The sequence below is a fragment of the Hypanus sabinus genome, chromosome 16, assembly GCF_030144855.1.
Source record: "Hypanus sabinus isolate sHypSab1 chromosome 16, sHypSab1.hap1, whole genome shotgun sequence".
Taxonomy (NCBI): domain Eukaryota; kingdom Metazoa; phylum Chordata; class Chondrichthyes; order Myliobatiformes; family Dasyatidae; genus Hypanus; species Hypanus sabinus.
Window position 1 is genome coordinate 6,564,699 of NC_082721.1, and position 17,639 is coordinate 6,582,337.

The 17,639-nt window shown below is 42.4% G+C and overlaps 1 protein-coding gene across 4 annotated transcripts in view; it reads right to left on the reverse strand.

Moving 5' to 3' along the window:
- Nucleotides 1–14,454, reverse strand: part of mbd3a (methyl-CpG binding domain protein 3a) — a 34,968-nt gene extending 20,514 nt beyond the window's left edge. For 2 of the 4 annotated variants that reach the window (XM_059991042.1, XM_059991039.1), the window contains exon 1: nt 14,273–14,453. In XM_059991042.1, coding sequence (XP_059847025.1) covers nt 14,273–14,382 — 110 coding nt within the window. In that variant the 5' untranslated portion in view covers nt 14,383–14,453. Of the gene's footprint in view, nt 1–14,272 lie in introns of all 4 variants that reach the window. The other 2 variants (XM_059991041.1, XM_059991040.1) reach the window with 2 other exon arrangements.
- Between the last annotated feature and the right edge of the window lie 3,185 nt (nt 14,455–17,639).

A 17,639-nucleotide genomic window follows, 5' to 3' on the forward strand; every position in this document is an offset into this window, starting at 1 on the left:
ATTGTAGGGTCAGGAAGAGAAAGGGGAAAGCCAGTCAAATTTGTCTTAATCAAACGATTTGAAAAGGAAGGCACAAAGATGAGAATCATCTTCCACTGGAAACACCTGGAATCAAAAAACAACTTTTCTTCACCTCTACCTCATTTACTACACCTACATAAAACCTTTGGAGTGAATGAATCAGTATCAGTAATGATGATAGATCATCCATCTCATCAATGTCTAACTGCAATTGAGGAAGTAAAATATTCAAGTTCACAGAACTGATTTTAAAACTTATTTTCCATGATACTCCCCAAGTGCTCTGTCATCAATGGTGCAGCCACATGTACTAGACATAATTTTAGCCTACGTTATTCAGGGATTGCCCAAAACTTGGGTCAAATTTCATCTTTTAACCCATTAAGATAGATGAACAAGTCATTGCATTTTCTAAGAATATGCTGTACACAAATCAATTGTTTTAACTTACAGAACTATATTAGGTCAATGATTTTTTTGTGAAAATTTAGTCAAGGGTGTTTTTACATACAATGATCCCTTAATTAGGTTTTGACAAGAACTTTTGTAGTGAAGTATTCCCATATTCTTGCTGGTGCATAAAGAGCATTTAAGTTTAATATAAGCAGGTAAAATGAAATTAACAAAGCAAATACAACCAATTTATCTGAAGAGCACCCCACACTCAAACATAACAAGATATTTCCGAATGACAGATTTAGGAAACTTTTGGTATAAAATTTCTTTACCCTGAAACATCTAGCACTATTGAACTAACTGCATTCATTTCAATTAACTCCACTACATGAAGGACTGTTGTGAAGAAACTAATCCAAATAAATAATATTCCCAAACCTCTAACAACACTGACAGGTACATATTAATGTGGAAATGCCCCATATTTAATACAGAACAAAAAATGGTGCCTTAATGAGTTTTGATTTGCAAGTGGCCTTGCAGTTGCTTTGATAGAGGCTTGCCTTAAATAAACCAATGCTCCTGCAGTCACCATGCAAATAACAAAAACTGGATACTGCCCCATTATGATTTCCAGAGTATTTTAAAAACCATTTTGGACAGTGCTATGCTAGCTTGACTTTCAGATAAATGACCAGATCAGCACATTATGCAGGACATGAAGACATTAATACTTTTACAAGTGCAGATCAACAGTTTTGTAACCAAAATTTTACCCTCTTCCCAATCAAATTATTACATTTTTATTTCATCAACTTATGTAGAGAACTACTGATTCAAAATGTTTTCAACTTAAATGTGTGGGTCTCATGCATCTTCAAGCTTTGCTTTAGGTGTCGGTGTCTGACTTTCAAAGCAAACAGGTCACTGCTAGTCACTTGTGCTCCTGTTGTACGGTAGTTCCAGTTGTACTGGATTTCACCAGTAACTTCATTTGACCCCAATCATTGGGTTGAAATATTCAATCGCTTCTTGGACAAATACACATTGTCAAACACCTTCATCTTGAGGCAAGACTCGCACCTCAGCTTTTATTTTCAACAGTGACATTTTCTTTTATTTCAGTGGGGGAAAAAAAAGGATTTGAGAATGTAAGTTTCTGAAATACTTGGTTCCCAATGGCAGAACACTGAAGTCTTATAAAATCCACCTGCCATATGGCCCAAATTCACTGAATTTAAACATGTACATCCTGAGTATGCAGCAAGAAGAAATGACAATGCTATGTTACCATTTGTCTAATTGACATCTGTTAGACCAACTTTCTGCATCTCAATTCTGAATCTTAAATTCAGATGGTGATTTTCTATGAAGACTTCCTCCCAAGTTGGAACGGCTTGAATTTCAGACTGTCATTTTTAATGATACTGCAGAGCATGCTGGTTCTTTAAGCCCACTGTCTTGAAACTTCATAATTACACATTCAGAAGAATCATAATGAAAGAGTAAACTTATAAAGCTGAACATAATTACTGGATTTATTTCTCAATTTCAGCAGTAAATTTTATCAGGAGTTTGAGAATTGGTATATGACCAGTGTCTTGCAAATTGCCACAAATGTATAGTGAAGAGCATTCTAACTGGTTGCATTACTGCCTGCTATGGAGGGATCATTGCACAGGATTGGAAAAGTTATAATCTCAGCCAGCTCCATCGTGGGCAATAGCCTCTCCAGTATTGAAGACATCTTCAAAAAGGGATGTCTTAAAAAGGTGGCACTTGTCATTAAGGGGCCTCATTACCCAGGACATGCCCTCTTCTTACTACTACCATCAAGGTGGTGAGTACAGGAACCTTAAGAACAATTTCTTGTCCTCTGCCATCAGATTTCTGAATTGACAATGAATCCATGCACACTGCCTCACAAACAAGAGAAAATCTGCAGTTGCTTGCTGGTAATCCAAGCAAGACACACAAAATGTTGCAGGAGGAACTCAGCAAGCCACGCAGCATCTTATAGGGAAAAAAAAGTACACAGTCGACATTTCGGGCCAAGACCTTTCATTCAAGACTACCTCACTGTTTTTATTTCTTTGCTTCATTTAGTTTTGATGTGTTTTGTTATTACAATAAAATCTATAAATTACAATTGACATATGCCAGTGATATTAAACCTGACCCTGTAACAAACTTAATATCAAAAGGTCCAAATACTTTATTACAGCAACAGCTTGATGATATATATTAGGATATTCCAATTTATAATGTATTGATTTGCTTTAGACTTATTACTCTAGGATTACGCTGGTTTAAAATTATTAAATTTCCCCTCACTCATTAGTTATGTTGCAATTTAGAGCCTACAGTTTTACCCAACATTGATGTAGCAGTTCGTGTGCACAAATAAGCTGCCATTTGACATGTTTGATAACAGGCATTGCAGTTCAAGAATAATTCACTGATGGCAAAACACTTATTACCCTACAACCACAGGGTCAGCTTCACTCACCTTAACACTGAACCAATTCCACAAATTATGGACTCACTTACAAAGACACTATCTCATGTTCTCAGCATTATTTATTATTTTTTTTAGTTGCAGTTTGTCTCCTTTTGCACATTGGTTGCTTAGTAGTTTTTCCCACCGATTCTAATGTACTACTTTGTTCTATTGCAAGTGCCTACAAGAAAATTTTAAAGTAGCATGTGATATATACACACTTAAAAAGATCCACTGTGAACTCTGAACAAACCATCACTTCCAGGTAAACTGCAAGTGCAATTTTAAAGCTATAGAAACAATTACAACATGGATGGAGCCTGTACTGTACTGGCCTCAACAGCTTTCCAACTTGCCCCACCCTTATGAAATCCACAGTTGAATCCACCTCCCTATAATTAGAGATGTATTCTAGAACCTCACCACTCACTGCATAGAACAGGCTTTCCTCATTCACAAGTTGTTTTCTTTTAATGCCTCCATATTTCATTGCAATCTATAACATTCAAAAGAGAACAAGCCCAGTCTATCCACACAACTAAAGTCTTAACAAATCTGACAACCTATTACACCTTCCTTAGTAGTGCCTAAAATTGGACAATACTTCAACTGCAGACACAGCAGATTTTTAGACTTATAAATCTCTGCTGTAGTACTTTTATAAAACTTGGGATTTGTTTAACCACTTTCTCAAGCTGTCTTGCCTTGGTCAATGAACTATACACATACATCCACTGCTCTTATACCTTTCAGGATCGTGCCTTATTCTTGCTACTAAATGTTAAAAAGCCATACTTCTCAGTAACTCTGCCATGGTCTCAAGCCTGGCTGTGAAAGGAAAGTTGGGCATGGGGCTAAGCAACCACATCCCCAGGAAAGATCTTCACTTTGATGCAAGATGGGCTATACCTGAGAACAATCTGAAAGACTGGCCCAGGAAAGAGGACTCTGCTGACCCTTGCCCCAATTGGGGTGATGGGCTTAAGAATACTCCTCAGTGTTAAATTTCATCTGCCACCCACCCACCTTCATTAAGTCATCTATTCTGACTCAAGTTCAAGGCATCAGCGTAAAAAGGGACCATCTTAACACCCGAAAAGCTCCATTATACACTTCCCTCCAGCACCCCCCCAAAAAGTTCTTTGCAACTATTATCAGAATCATGTTTAATATCACCAGCATGTGTCCTGAAACTTAACTTTACAGCAGCAGTACAATACAAGATATAGAAACTGGATTACAGTAAATATATATATGCAAGTCAAGTCAAAATAAATCTCGCAAAAACAGAAATAAAAAAGTAGTGAGGTAGTGTTCATGGATTCAACGTCCATTTAGACATTGGTCAGCAGAGGGGAAGAAGCTGTTCCTGAATTGCTGAATGTGCTTTCAGGCTTCTGTACCTCCTTCCTGAAGGTAACAATGAGAAGAGGGCATGTGCTGAGGGGTGGGGGATTCCTTAATGATCGATGCCAGCTTTGAGGCACCACTCCTTGAAGATGTCATGGATACTACAGAGGCCAGTACCTATGATGGAGCTGACTAATTTTACAAGTTTCTGCAACTTACTTTAATCTTGTGCAGTAGTCCCCACATAACAGACGGTGATGCAGCCAGTCAGAATGTTCTGCATGGTACATGTGTAGAAGCCTGAGTATTTTAGGTGACAAACTAAATCTCCCCAAACTTCAAATGAAATGTAACCACTGACTTGCCTTCCTTACAGCATAGAAACATAGAAAGTAGGTGCAGGAGTAGGCCCTTCGGCCCTTCGAGCCTGCACCACCATTCAGTATGATCATGGCTGATCATCCAACTCAGAACCCTGTACCTGCTTTTTCTCCATACCCCCTGATCCCTTTAGCCACAAGGGCCATATCTAACTTCCTCTTAAATATAGCCAATGAACCAGCCTCAACTGTTTCCTGTGGCAGAGAATTCCATACATTCACCACTCTGTGTGTGAAGAAGTTTTTCCTCATCTCGGTCCTAAAAGGCTTCCCCTTTGTCCTTAAACTGTGACCCCTCGTTCTGGACTTCCCCAACATTGGAAACAATCTTCCTGCACCTAGCCTGTCCAATCCCTTTAGAATTTTATATGCTTCAATAAGATCCCCCCTCAATCTTCTAAATTCCAGTGAGTATAAGCCTAGTCAATCCAGTCTTACTTCATATGAAAGTCCTGCCATTCCAGGAATCAATCTGGTGAACCTTCTCTGTACTCCCTCTATGGCAAGAATGTCTTTCCTCAGATTAGGGGACCAAAACTGCACACAATATTCTAGGTGCAGTCTCACCAAGGCCTTGTACAACTTCAGTAGAACCTCCCTGCTCCTGTACTCAGATCCTTTTGCTATGAATGCCAACATACCATTTACCTTTTTCACCACCTGCTGTACCTGCATGCCCACCTTCAATGACTGGTGTACAGTAATCTGTTTTCCTGTTCTTGCAACCAAAGTGGATAACCTCACATTTATCCACATTAAATTGCATCTGCCATGAATTTGCCCACTCACCTAACCTATCCAAGTCACCCTGCATCCTCTTAGCATCCTCCTCACAGCTAACACCACCGCCCAGCTTCGTGTCATCCACAAACTTGGAGATGCTGCATTTAATTCCCTCGTCTAAATCATTAATATATATTGTAAACAACTGGGGTCCCAGCACTGAGCCTTGCGGTACCCCACTAGTCACTGACTGCCATTCTGAAAAGGTTCCGTTTACTCCCACTCTTTGCTTCCTGTCTGCCAACCAATTCTCTATCCACATCAATACCATACCCCCAATACTGTGTGCTTTAAGTTTGCACACTAATCTTCTGTGTGGGACCTTGTCAAAAGCCTTTTGAAAATCTAAGTATACCACATCCACTGGCTCTCCCCTATCCACTCTAGTTACATCTTCAAAAAATTCTATAAGATTCGTCAGACATGGTTTTCCTTTCACAAATCCATGTTGACTTTGTCCGATGATTTCACCTCTTTCCAAATGTGCTGTTACCACACCTTTGATAACCGACTAACATTTTCCCCACCACCGATGTCAGACTAACTGGTCTATAATTTTCCGGTTTCTCTCTCCCTCCAGCATCAATCCACTGCAACCAGGTTAGGTCCTCAGATACTGACACTCAGGAACTTGAAATTGCTCACTCTCTGCACTTCTGATCCCTCAATGAGGATTGGTTTTGAGTTCCTTCGCATTATCCTTCCTGAAGTCCACAATCAGATCTTTAGTCTTGCTGATATTGAGTGCAAGGTTGTTGTTACACCACCACTCAACTAGTTGGTATATCTCACTCCTGTATGCCCTCTCATCACCATCTGAGATTCTGCCAATAATGTTTGTAACAGCAAATTTATAGATGTCAATTGAGCTATGCCTAGCCCATCATGGGAGGTACAGGGCTAGCACACACCCCAGTGGTGTAGCAGTGTTGGTGGAGATGTTATTTCCAATCCATATAGATTGTGATCTTCCAGTTAGGAAGCTGAGGATCCAGTTGCAAAGGGAAGTACAAAGACCTGGGACTGTAGGAATGATGGTAACAAACACTGAGCTACAGTCAATAAACAGATATACTGTTACAAAGACAATTTCACATCCACAGTGTTGCAGCTCTTTTTGATTCATGGGTTTAAATCTTGATGACAAGTAGAAGATATTTTATCAAATCCTCTGAATCCACATACAGATCAACTCTCTGGTGCTTCAAATAAATACCAAGTCAGACAAAACGATTTGTCTTTAAGAAATTTTTGAAAGCTTTCTCTAACCAATCCACACTTGGACAAATTGACTGCCCAGTCTGAGCCCAATTGTCTAGAAAGCAGAAAGCTTTTAAGGTCTTCCTGACAAAGTAGAATTACATTCCTTCTGGTCCAGATGAGTTACTCACTTCACATGGACCAACTTTAGTTCATACAGAAACTCATTTCCTTTGCCGAAATGCCAACATATTCTTCCTTGGAAAAAAAGTCACATTTAAGTACCTGAAAACTCAACTATGTCTTATGCCTCCTTGTGCCGACATTTTTTGGTCACCTCTGATACTGTTCCTTTGTTCAAAAAGGGTATTTAGGCAAAAAATATAGGCAGCAACCCTTAAAACAAGGTAAGCTGCTCAAGACTCTACAGATGTTCTGGCAGAGAATGCAGAAGAGGGTAACCAGGATGATTCAGTTTTTCCTTTAGGTATAGAGATTAGAAACATAGAAAACCTATAGCACAATACAGGCCCTTCGGCCCACAAAGCTGTACCTAACAAGTACTTAGTTTAGAAATTACCTAGGGTTACCTGTAGCTCTATATTTTTCTAAGATCCATCTATCTATCTAGAAGGCTCTTAAAAGACCCTTTCATATCCACCTCCACCACCGTCTCTCACCACTCTTTCCAAAACACTTATCTCAACATCTCCTCTGTACCTACTTCCAGGCACCTTAAAACTGTGCCCTCATGTTAGCCATTTCAGCCCTGGGAAAAAGCCTCTGACTATCCACAAGATCAATGTCTCTCACCATCTTGTACACCTTTATCAGGTCACCTCTCATCCTCTGACGCTCCAAGGAGAAAAGACCAAGCTCGCTCAATTTATTCTCATAAGGCATGCTCCCCAATCCAGGCAACAGCCTTGTAGATCTCCTCTGCACCCTTTATATAATTTCCACATTCTTCCTGTAGTGGTGTCCAGAAATGAGCACAATACTCCAAGTGGGGTCTGACCACGGTCCTATATAGCTGTAACATTACCTTTCGGCTCTTGAACTCAGTCCCACAGTTGATGAAGGCCAGTACACCATATGCCTTAACCACAGTCAACCTACACAGCATCTTTGACTGTCCTATGGACTTGGACCCCAAGATCTTTCTGATCCTCCACACTGCCAAGAGTCTTACCATTGATACTATATTCTGCCATCATACTTGACCTATCAAAATGAGCCACTTCACACTTACCTGGCTTGAACTCCATCTGCCACTTCTCAGTCCATTTTTGCACCCTATCAGTGTTCTGTTGTAACCTCTGACAGCCCTCCACACAATCTACAACACCCCCAACTTTTGGGTCATCAGCAAACTTACTAACCCATCCCTCCACTTCCTCATCCAGGTCATTTATAAAAATCAGGAAGAGTACGAGATTCCTGAGGCACACCACTGGTCACCAACTTCCATGCAGAATATGACCTGTCTACAACCACTCTTTGCATCTTGTGGGCAAGCCAATTCTGGATCCACAGAGCAAGGTCCCCTTGGATTCCATGCTTACTTCTTAATAAGCCTTGCATGGGGTACCTTATCAAATGCTTTGCTGAATTCCATATACACTACATCTACTGCTCTACTTTCATCAACGTGTTCATCCTTCATCCTCAAAAAATTCAATCAGGCTCGTAAAGCAAGACCTGACTTTGACAAAGCCGTGCTGACTATTCCTAATCATGTTATGCCTCTCCAAATGTTCATAAATTCTGCCTCTCAGGATCTTTTCCATCAACTGATTTAAGACTCACTTGTCTTTAACTTCCTCTACTCCCTTTCTTGAATAAGGAAACAACATCCATAACCCTCCAATCCTCTGGAGCCTCCCGTGTACCCAGTGATGATGCAAAGATCATTGCCAGTGGCTCAGCAATCTCCTCCCTCGTCTCCCACAGTAGCCTGGGGTATATCTCGTCTGGTCTCAGTGACTTATCCAACTTGATGCGTTCCAAAAGCTCCAGCACATCTTTTTTTCTTAATGCTTACATGCTCAAGCTTTTCAATCCATTGTAAGTCATTCCTACAATTGCCAAGGTCATTTTCTGTCATGAATACTGAGGCAAAGTACGCATTAAGTACCTCTGCTTCCATGGAACATTCTTCCACTGTCATACTTGATCGGTCCTATTCTCTCACGTCTTATTCTCTTGCTCTTTACATACTCGTACCAGGTCAAGTACAGCCTCTCCTCTTGTATGCTTATCTACATATTGTGTAAGGAAACCTTCCTAAACACACCTAACGAACTCCACCCCATGTAAACCCCTTGCTCTAGGGAGATGCCAATCAATGTTGGGAAATTAAAATCTCCCACATCGACAACCCTGTTAATTTTATACCTTTCCAGAACCTGTCTCCCTATCTGCTCTTCGATGTCCTTGTTACTATTGAGTGGTCTATAAAAAGCACCCAGTAGAGTTATTGACCCCTTCCTGTTTCTAACTTCCACCCACAGAGACTCAGTAGACAATCCCTCCACGACTTCATCCATGATACTATTTCTGATCAGCAATGTCACGCCACCACCTTTTACCGACCTCCCTGTCCTTTTTAAAACATCTAAATCCTGGCATCCAAGTTTCTGTAATGGCCACAACATGATAGTTCCAAGCTCCAAGATCCATGCTCTAAGCTCATCTGCATTGTTCATGATGCTTCTTGCATTAAAATAGACACATTTAAAAACATCAGTCTGAGCGCATCCCTTCTCTTTCATCTGCCTATCCTTCCTATCACACTGCTTACAAGCTTTCTCAATTTGTGAGCCAACCACCCCTTCCTCCATCTCTTCAGTTTGGTTCCCATCCCAGCAATTCTAGTTTAAACTCTTCCCCAGTAGCCTTAGCAAACCACCCTGCCAGGTTATTGATCCCCCTCAGATTCATAAACAACCCATCCTTATTATACAGGTCATGCCTGCCCCAAAAGAGTTCCCAATGATCCAGAAAGGTGAATCCCTGCCCCAATCTCTCAGCCACGCATTTATCCTCCACCTCACTCTATTCCTGTTCTCACTGTCATGTGGCACAGGCAGTAATGTCGAGATTACTACCTTTGAGTTCTTGCTTCTCAACTTCCTTCCTAACTCCCTGTAGTCTGTTTTCAGGACCTCCTCCCTTTTCCTACCTATGTCGGTGGTACCAATCCGTACCACGACCTCTGGTTGACCTCTTCCCACTTCAGGATATCGTAGATGCGATCAGAAAAATCCTGGACCCTGGCACCTGGGAGGCAAACTACCATCCACGTTTCTTTCCTGCACCCACAAAATCACTAGTCTGATCCCCTAACTACAGAGTCCCCTATCACTGCTGCCATCCTCTTCCTTTCCCAACCCTTATGAGCTACAGGGCCAGACTATGTGCCTGAGGTGCGGCCACTGTCGCTTCCCCCAGGTAGGTCATTCTCTCCACCCCCCCCCCACAGTACTCAAACAGGAGTACTTATTGTTAAGGGGGACTGCCACGGGTATTTTCTGGTACCTGACTCTTGCCCTTCCCTCTCCTGGCTGTTACCCACTTATCTGTCTCCTGTGGCCCCGGTGTGTGACTACTTGCCTATAGCTCCTCTCTGTCACCTCTTCAATTTCCCTGACCAGATTAAGGTACCTACTCCCCAGAACCTTAAACCTGTGTCCTCTTGTGGCAACCATTTCAGCCCTGGAAAAAAGCCCCTGACTATCCACACGACCAATGCCTCTCATCATCTTATACACCTCTATCATGTCACCTCTCATCCTCCATTGCTCCAAGGAGAAAAGGCCAAGTTCATTCAACCTATTCTCATAAGGCATACTCCCCAATCCAGGCAACATCCCTGTAAATCTCCTCTGCACCCTTTCTATAGTTTCCACATCCCTCCTGTAGTGAGATGACCAGAACTGAGCACAGTACTCCAAGTGGGGTCAGACTAGGACTCCTATAAAGCTGTAACATTACCTCTTGGCTCTTAAACTCAATCCCATGACTGAATGCCAATGCACCATATGCCTCCTTAGCCACAGAGTAAACCTGCACAGCAGTTTGGAGTATCCTATGGATTCAGACCCAAGATCCCTCTGATCTTCCACACTCCAAGAGTCTTACCATTAATACTATATTCTGTCATCATATTTGACCTACCAAACTGAACCACCTCACACTTATCTAGGTTGAATGCCATCTGCCACTTCTCAGCCCAGTTTTGCATCCTATCGACGTCCCACTGTAACCTCTGACAGCCCTCCACACTATCCACAACACCTCCAACCTTTGTGTCATTAGCAAATTTACTAACCCATCCCTCCACTTCCTCATCTAGATCAATTTATAACAATCACAAAGAGAAGAGGACCTAGAACAGATTCCTGAGGCACACCACTGGTCAACGACCTCCATAAAAAATATGATCCGTCTACAACCACTCTGCCTTCTGTGAGCATGCCAGTTCCAGATCCACAAAGCAATGTCTTCTTGTATCCTATGCTTTCTTACTTTTTCCAATAAGCCTTGTTGCTGAAATTTTTATACTCTACTGCTCTATCTTCATTGTGTTTAGTCACATCCTCAAAAAAAAAATTCAATCAGGCTAGTAAGGCATGACCTGCCTTTGACAAAGCCATGCTGACTATTCCTAATCATATTATGCCAAATATATATATATTCACTCATAAATCCTGACTCACTGGTCAAAAATTTCCTGGGCTACCTCTACTCCCTTTCTTGAGTAAGGGAACAACATCTGCAACCCTCCAATCCTCTGAAACCTCTCCTGTCCCCACTGATGATACAAAGATCACTGCCAGAGTCTCAGCAATCTCCTCCCTCAGTAGCCTGGGGTACATATCACCCGATCCCAATGACTTTCCCAACTTGATGCTTTCCAAAAGCTACAGCACATCCCCTTTCTTAATCTCTATATACTCAAGCTCTTCAATCCGCTATAACTCATCCCAATTGCCAAGATCCTTTTTCGTAGTGAATACTGAAGCAAAGTACTCAATAAATACCTCTGCTATCTCTTCTGGTTCCATACACATTCTCTCATGTCGTATCCTCTTGCTCTTCACATACTTGTAGAATACCTCCGGGTTTTCCTTAATCCTGCTCGCCAAGGACTTCTCATGGCTCCTTCCGGCTATCCTAATTTCCTTCTTAAGCTCCTTCCTGCTTGCCTTATCTTCTAGATCTCTATCAAGGTTTTTCAAACCTTTCGTAAGCTTTTCTTCATGACTAGGTTTTCAACAGCCTTTGTCCACCATGGTTCTTGTACCCTACCATCTTTCCATCTCATTGAAACATACCTATGCAGAACACCACATATTCCCTGCACATTTGCCACATTTCTGCCATACATTTCCCCGAGAACATCTGTTCCCAATTTATGCGTCCAAGTTCCTGTCTGATAGCTTCATATTTCCCCCTACTCCAATTAAACACTTTCCTAACTTGTCTGTTCCTATCCCTCTCCAGTGCTATCGTAAAGGAGATAGAATTGTGATCACTGTCTCCAAAATACTCTCCCACTGAGAGATCTGACACCTGTTACTATTACACCTTTCCAGAATCTGTCTCCCTATATGTTCCTTGATGTCCCTGTTACTACCGGGTGGTCTATAAAAAAACACCCAGTAGATTTATTGACCCCTTCCTGTTTCACCCACAGAGACTTAATAGACAATCCCTCCATTTCTGCAGCCATGACACAATCTCTTATCAGCAGTGCCACACCCCCACCTCTTTTGCCTCCCTCCCTGTCCTTTCTGAAACATCCAAAGCCTGGCACTTGAAATAACCATTCCTGCCCTTGAGCCATTCAAGTCTCTGTAATGGCCACAACATCATAGCTTCAAGTACTGATCCACACTCTAAGCTCATCTGCTTTATGATGCTTCTTACATTAAAATGGACATCTCAAACCATCGGTTTGAGCATATTATCTTTTCTATCACTGGCTTCTCAACCTCCTTCCTAACCCTGTAGTCTGTATTCAGGAGCTCCTCCCTTTTGGATAAACTATCTTTATTCTTGCTCAAATATAAGAGACTGAGTGACCTTATAAGAGTTCCATAAAGCTATAATGATGAGAGGGGAGAAATTTAAGATCCAAGGTATAATATCAGGAACAAGTGGTGGTGGGGGTAGATACTACTAGTATATTTAGAAGCATCTGTACTGGTACGATTAGAAAAGTCAGAGGGAGATTGGAATGTAGGTAAATCGAATTAGCGAAGACAGACATCACAGTCAATGCTAGAGGTAGGACAAAAGTTTATGTGGCAAACATTTCTATTTATGGATGGCAGCAATATGCATTGATACTTAAGACTGGAAATCAATTCTACTGTACTATTGGTAGAAATGCAGAACATTCAATGAGCCGGTAGCAACAAATTGTCTTTTGTATCCTGAAGATTGTCCAATATTCGTCACAGGTCAATTGTTTCTTTAACATTCATCATATCCAAAAATGACAGCAGACCTATGCAGGAGAGTTTTTAAAGTGGAAAAGCTGTTGCACTGGATCCACACTCCAAACGGAGCTCAAACAATAAAACTAAGACTCATTCTGATTTCGATATAGAACCATAATTGGACATCTGTAACTGGACGTCCCCCAAAGGAATTTACTGCAATACCCTTTCAGCTTGCACACGCTTTAAAAAAAAAGCTGTAGTCACATCAAGGACGACCCATCAACACAGGATCAAGTGGAACTGAAATCCTAGTTTCAAAATCTGCCTCTACTGGCTCAGACTGCATTGCATCACGACCATCAAGAAATAATACACAACTTCAAGCAATTCTCCAGTTTACAATAAATTTCACTTAGAAAATTTCTGCATGATAAACTAGCCCCATCAATCCCACAAAGAGTAAATTCAGACAAATGCGGGGGATTTTGTTTTTGTAAATAAAGCTATTGAAATATTTCAAGTCCAGATACAAAATGAACTCGACAGCCACGTGTAAAACCACCGCTCGCACTGCACTGTTTCGATTACAGCGACGTACAAAAAAAAGATGGTGACAACGCAGTCATCCGTTAAATTGCATTAATTAACAAAAAAATTCAGTTGCAGAGAACTGGAAGGATTAACGATAAGGGTCAACTCTGATGTCCTTTTCCCTCAAAATAACAACGCCAAAGAAAGCAACTTTGAGGGGAGCTTCCTTGTCAAAGGTCCCCCTCCTTTGCGGGGAAACAATGCAGAGGCCATCAGACTGGATGGTGCAGCGCAACCTGGGGGGGGGGGGCGATGAAGTTTGCAGCATGGAGCACACAATTAAACAGGGGTTTGGGGTCTAAACCATCCGAACACCCTTACAACACCACAGACCACCACCCTCCCGTCCCGCCACACGGCCAGAACTCCACCAGTCTCACCCGGCCTCGGCCTCAACCGGCCAACTCATTTCACCCCGGCCTCGGGACAAGCGGCCGACCTCCCCCCCTCCCCCAATGCTCCGGTACCGCAACCCGGCGGCGAGTAGGACGGAGGTGGGCATCTGCAGCTAGGCTTCCCCCCCCCCCAACCTTAGGGCCGCCCGCGAAGCCCCCCGGAGGCCTTTACTCGGGCCTGGGCCACTGCCCGCACTCGCTCACCTGTAGTAATACACGTCGCTCTTGCCCGCCGACAGACCCGACTTTCGAGTCACTTCCTCCCGCTTCCAGCCGGAGGGCAGCGCCGAGCACTCGAAGCGCTTCCTTTCCATCTCCGGGGCGCCGGTGGCTCGAGCGCGGACGGAAAAGTCCCCACCCTCCGCCTCCGCCCCCCCCCCGGTTCCCCCTCAGGAGAAACGAACGGCGGATCCCGCGCCGTCCGTGCGCCCGCCGCCGTCGCCGCCTCCTCCCGCCCGCCTGCCTGCCTGCCCGCCCGGCCCGGCTCCGTGCCACAAACTCCTCCGCACGCAGTCCGCCCCGCCCCGCCCCGCCGCGCCAAACCGACTCACTCCGCGCAGCAAAGAGTCCCGCGACTGGCCCTCCGCCAACTTCTTCAGCCACTCTCACTACTCCTCTGCATCTAATCCGTGCAACAAATAACAGGCATCTTCTCCCCTGTTCCCTCAACAATAAACAACACGCACCTTCTCCCCGTTCGTTTTAAGGCAATCAGTCGAAATAAAATAAAATAAATCTGCTATTAGGTGTCCACAAATGAAAAAAGTATACAAGTGGTGGGGATTTTCACACCCAAACACACACTACAACCCTTCAACTAGTTTTGTAGTTAAACTCTTCCAAATGTAACATTGCCTGAACCTCTGCAGGGATCTGGCAGTTCTGCTGCATGTGCCTCTTTTTAAATTACTCCCTAATCATTTATGGCTAATCCGCACCCAATTACAACAGAGTTTAGCCCAGTCAGAGCACACTGCGTACCCAAGGACAGTCCTGCCGAAGACAAGAATTTGGCAGCATGCATAAATCCAAAACCTAACTATATACAAAGTTCAAATTAAGTTTATTGTCAAAGTGCATATACAACGCTTTTTCTTGCGGGCATTCACACTAAATACGAAGAAACAACAGAATCAATGAAAAACCACAAACAACCCATATGCAACAGATTACAAATATTAAGAAGTAATAATAATAAATAAGCAATAAATATCAAGAGCATGAGAGGAAGAGTCCTTGAAAGTTAGTCTATAGGTTGTGGGAACAGTTCACTGAAGGAGTGAGTGAAGTTAACCCCTTTAGTTCAAGAGCCTGATGGTTGAGGGGGTAATAGCTGTTCCTGAACCTGGTGGTGTGGGACCTGTTTCAGAATCTGCAGAATCTCTTGTTTTTGTGATTTATTGCATTACTGGTAAGAAGTTAATCAAATTAATTTTGGGTACCTGAATGAACTTCTGAGAAAAGCATCAAAAATATTTCAATATCCCATAGCCATGGGATTGGTAGCCTGCTAAATCACAGGATGCTGGCCGTTTTGGAGCAATGTGAAGAGGGCATAACCTGGGTGATGGGCGTCCTTAATGTCAGATGCTGCCTTTTTGAGACTTCGCTCCTTGGAGATATCCTGGTTGCTGGGAAAGCAGGTGCTCATAATGTATCCAACTAAGTTTACAACTTTCCGTAGCTTATTTCAATCCTCTGCAGTGTCCCCCTCGCCCCCATACCAGACGGTGATGCAGCCAGTTAAAATGCTCTCCATGGTACATCTGTAGAAATTTGCAAGTGTCTTTAGTGACATATCAAATCTCCTCAGACTCCTAATGAAATATAGCTGCTGTCATGTCTTCTTTGTAACTGCCTCAATATGTTGGTAAGTGGAAGGCCTTCAAAAACTAAGTCTCACAATATACAGTGGATTCCAGTCAATTGGGACATGATGGGACCATTATATTTAAGCCCGATTAATCTGCTGCCCCAATTGTCCAAAGTTTCATGGAAATAGTTAAAAAGGAATAATAAAAAATGACACTACCATTTAACTGGGTGGCAAATTATGTATTTAAATGAAGTACAGAACAAACTAGAAATCTACCAATACTACAGTAGTATAAAACTACCGTATTAGTTTTCCTAATACTGTAGTTACTGATGGAGGAATTTATCCAGCATACACTATGTTCTTTTGATTGATGATGAACATCGTCATTGTAAATGAACAATATCAGTGCAGACACCTAATGTAGATAATGGACTGCTTTCATACAATGCTTCCAATAATTGCATCCTCTAAATCATTCTCATTGAAGCATTCAAGATGATTGTCGATACCTTCAAATTCTTCATAGTTCCTAACCTGAGGTAGTGAAATTGTTTCTTTTTCACTCACTACTGTTTCTGGCATCTCCAAGCCTGAATGCTTGAAACTGCTTTGAGCAAAACAGTTCTGAATTGTCTTACTGCTTATTTCTCACCAACTATCTGTGAGAAAAAGAATTACTGCTCTTGAACACAAACACACACAACTGACACTATTTAAGTGTTCACTCTAAGCACAGTGTAGTGTCTAATGGCCACACAAGTGTCCTTTGGCCATCCTCTCTTCCACTTTCCCTGGGGATTCAATGTTAATGCTTTCCTGGTGATGTCAGTACTTTGCTTATGTAGTATGTCTCATCCACCCCCTCTTTTATTCCTTGATTCTTCTTCCATGGTCCAGTGGTGGTGGTTCTGGATGATTGGCCCTGTGGCTCTCACCACATAACTTCATACCCCTTCGAGGTGAAGATCTTCCTCTCCTGGGGATGAGGTCTTTGGAGCTCCTGCTGGTTTTTTCGGGATGTGTTTGCTAGCCCCATGACCCACCCTCCCTTCAGAGTCAGGCCTGGGACCATCAATCATGGATTTCCAGCACTCTTGGAGGCTGGGAATTCCAGAGATACACCACCCTCTGAGGGAGGAAATTCCTACACACATTGTTTTTTTTAAAAAAATGTCCCTTTATTTTGCAGCTATAACCCATTGTTCATGCTTCTCCTACTAGAAAATGCATCTCAACATCTACCCTGTCAGGCCCTCTTATTAAAATTTTATATGCTTGAATAAGGCTTTTCTAAACTCTAAATCTTTCTAAACTCCAAGGAAATACACACCCAAACTGTCTTGATAATGTAATTGATGGAGTTATTTTTGAAGTTCTTAATCCCAGTAAATGTATTATTAAAGTACATATATGTTACTATTTACAACTCCGAGGTTAATTTTCTTGTGGGCATTCACAGTAAACACAAAATGAACCAAAATGTAATAAAAATAAGCAATAAATATTGAGAAAATGAGATGGTGTCCTTGAAAGTGAGTCCAGGGGTTGTGGGAACAGTTCAGTGTTGGGGCATGTGAAGTTGAGTTAACTCCTCTGGTTCAAGATCCTGATGATTGAAGGGTAATAACTGTTGCTGAACCAGGTGGCACGGGTCCTGAAGCTCCTGTACCTTCTTCCTGATGGCAACAGTGAGAAGAGACCATGGCCTGGATGGTAAGTTTCTTAATGATGGATGCTGCTTTCCTGCAAAGC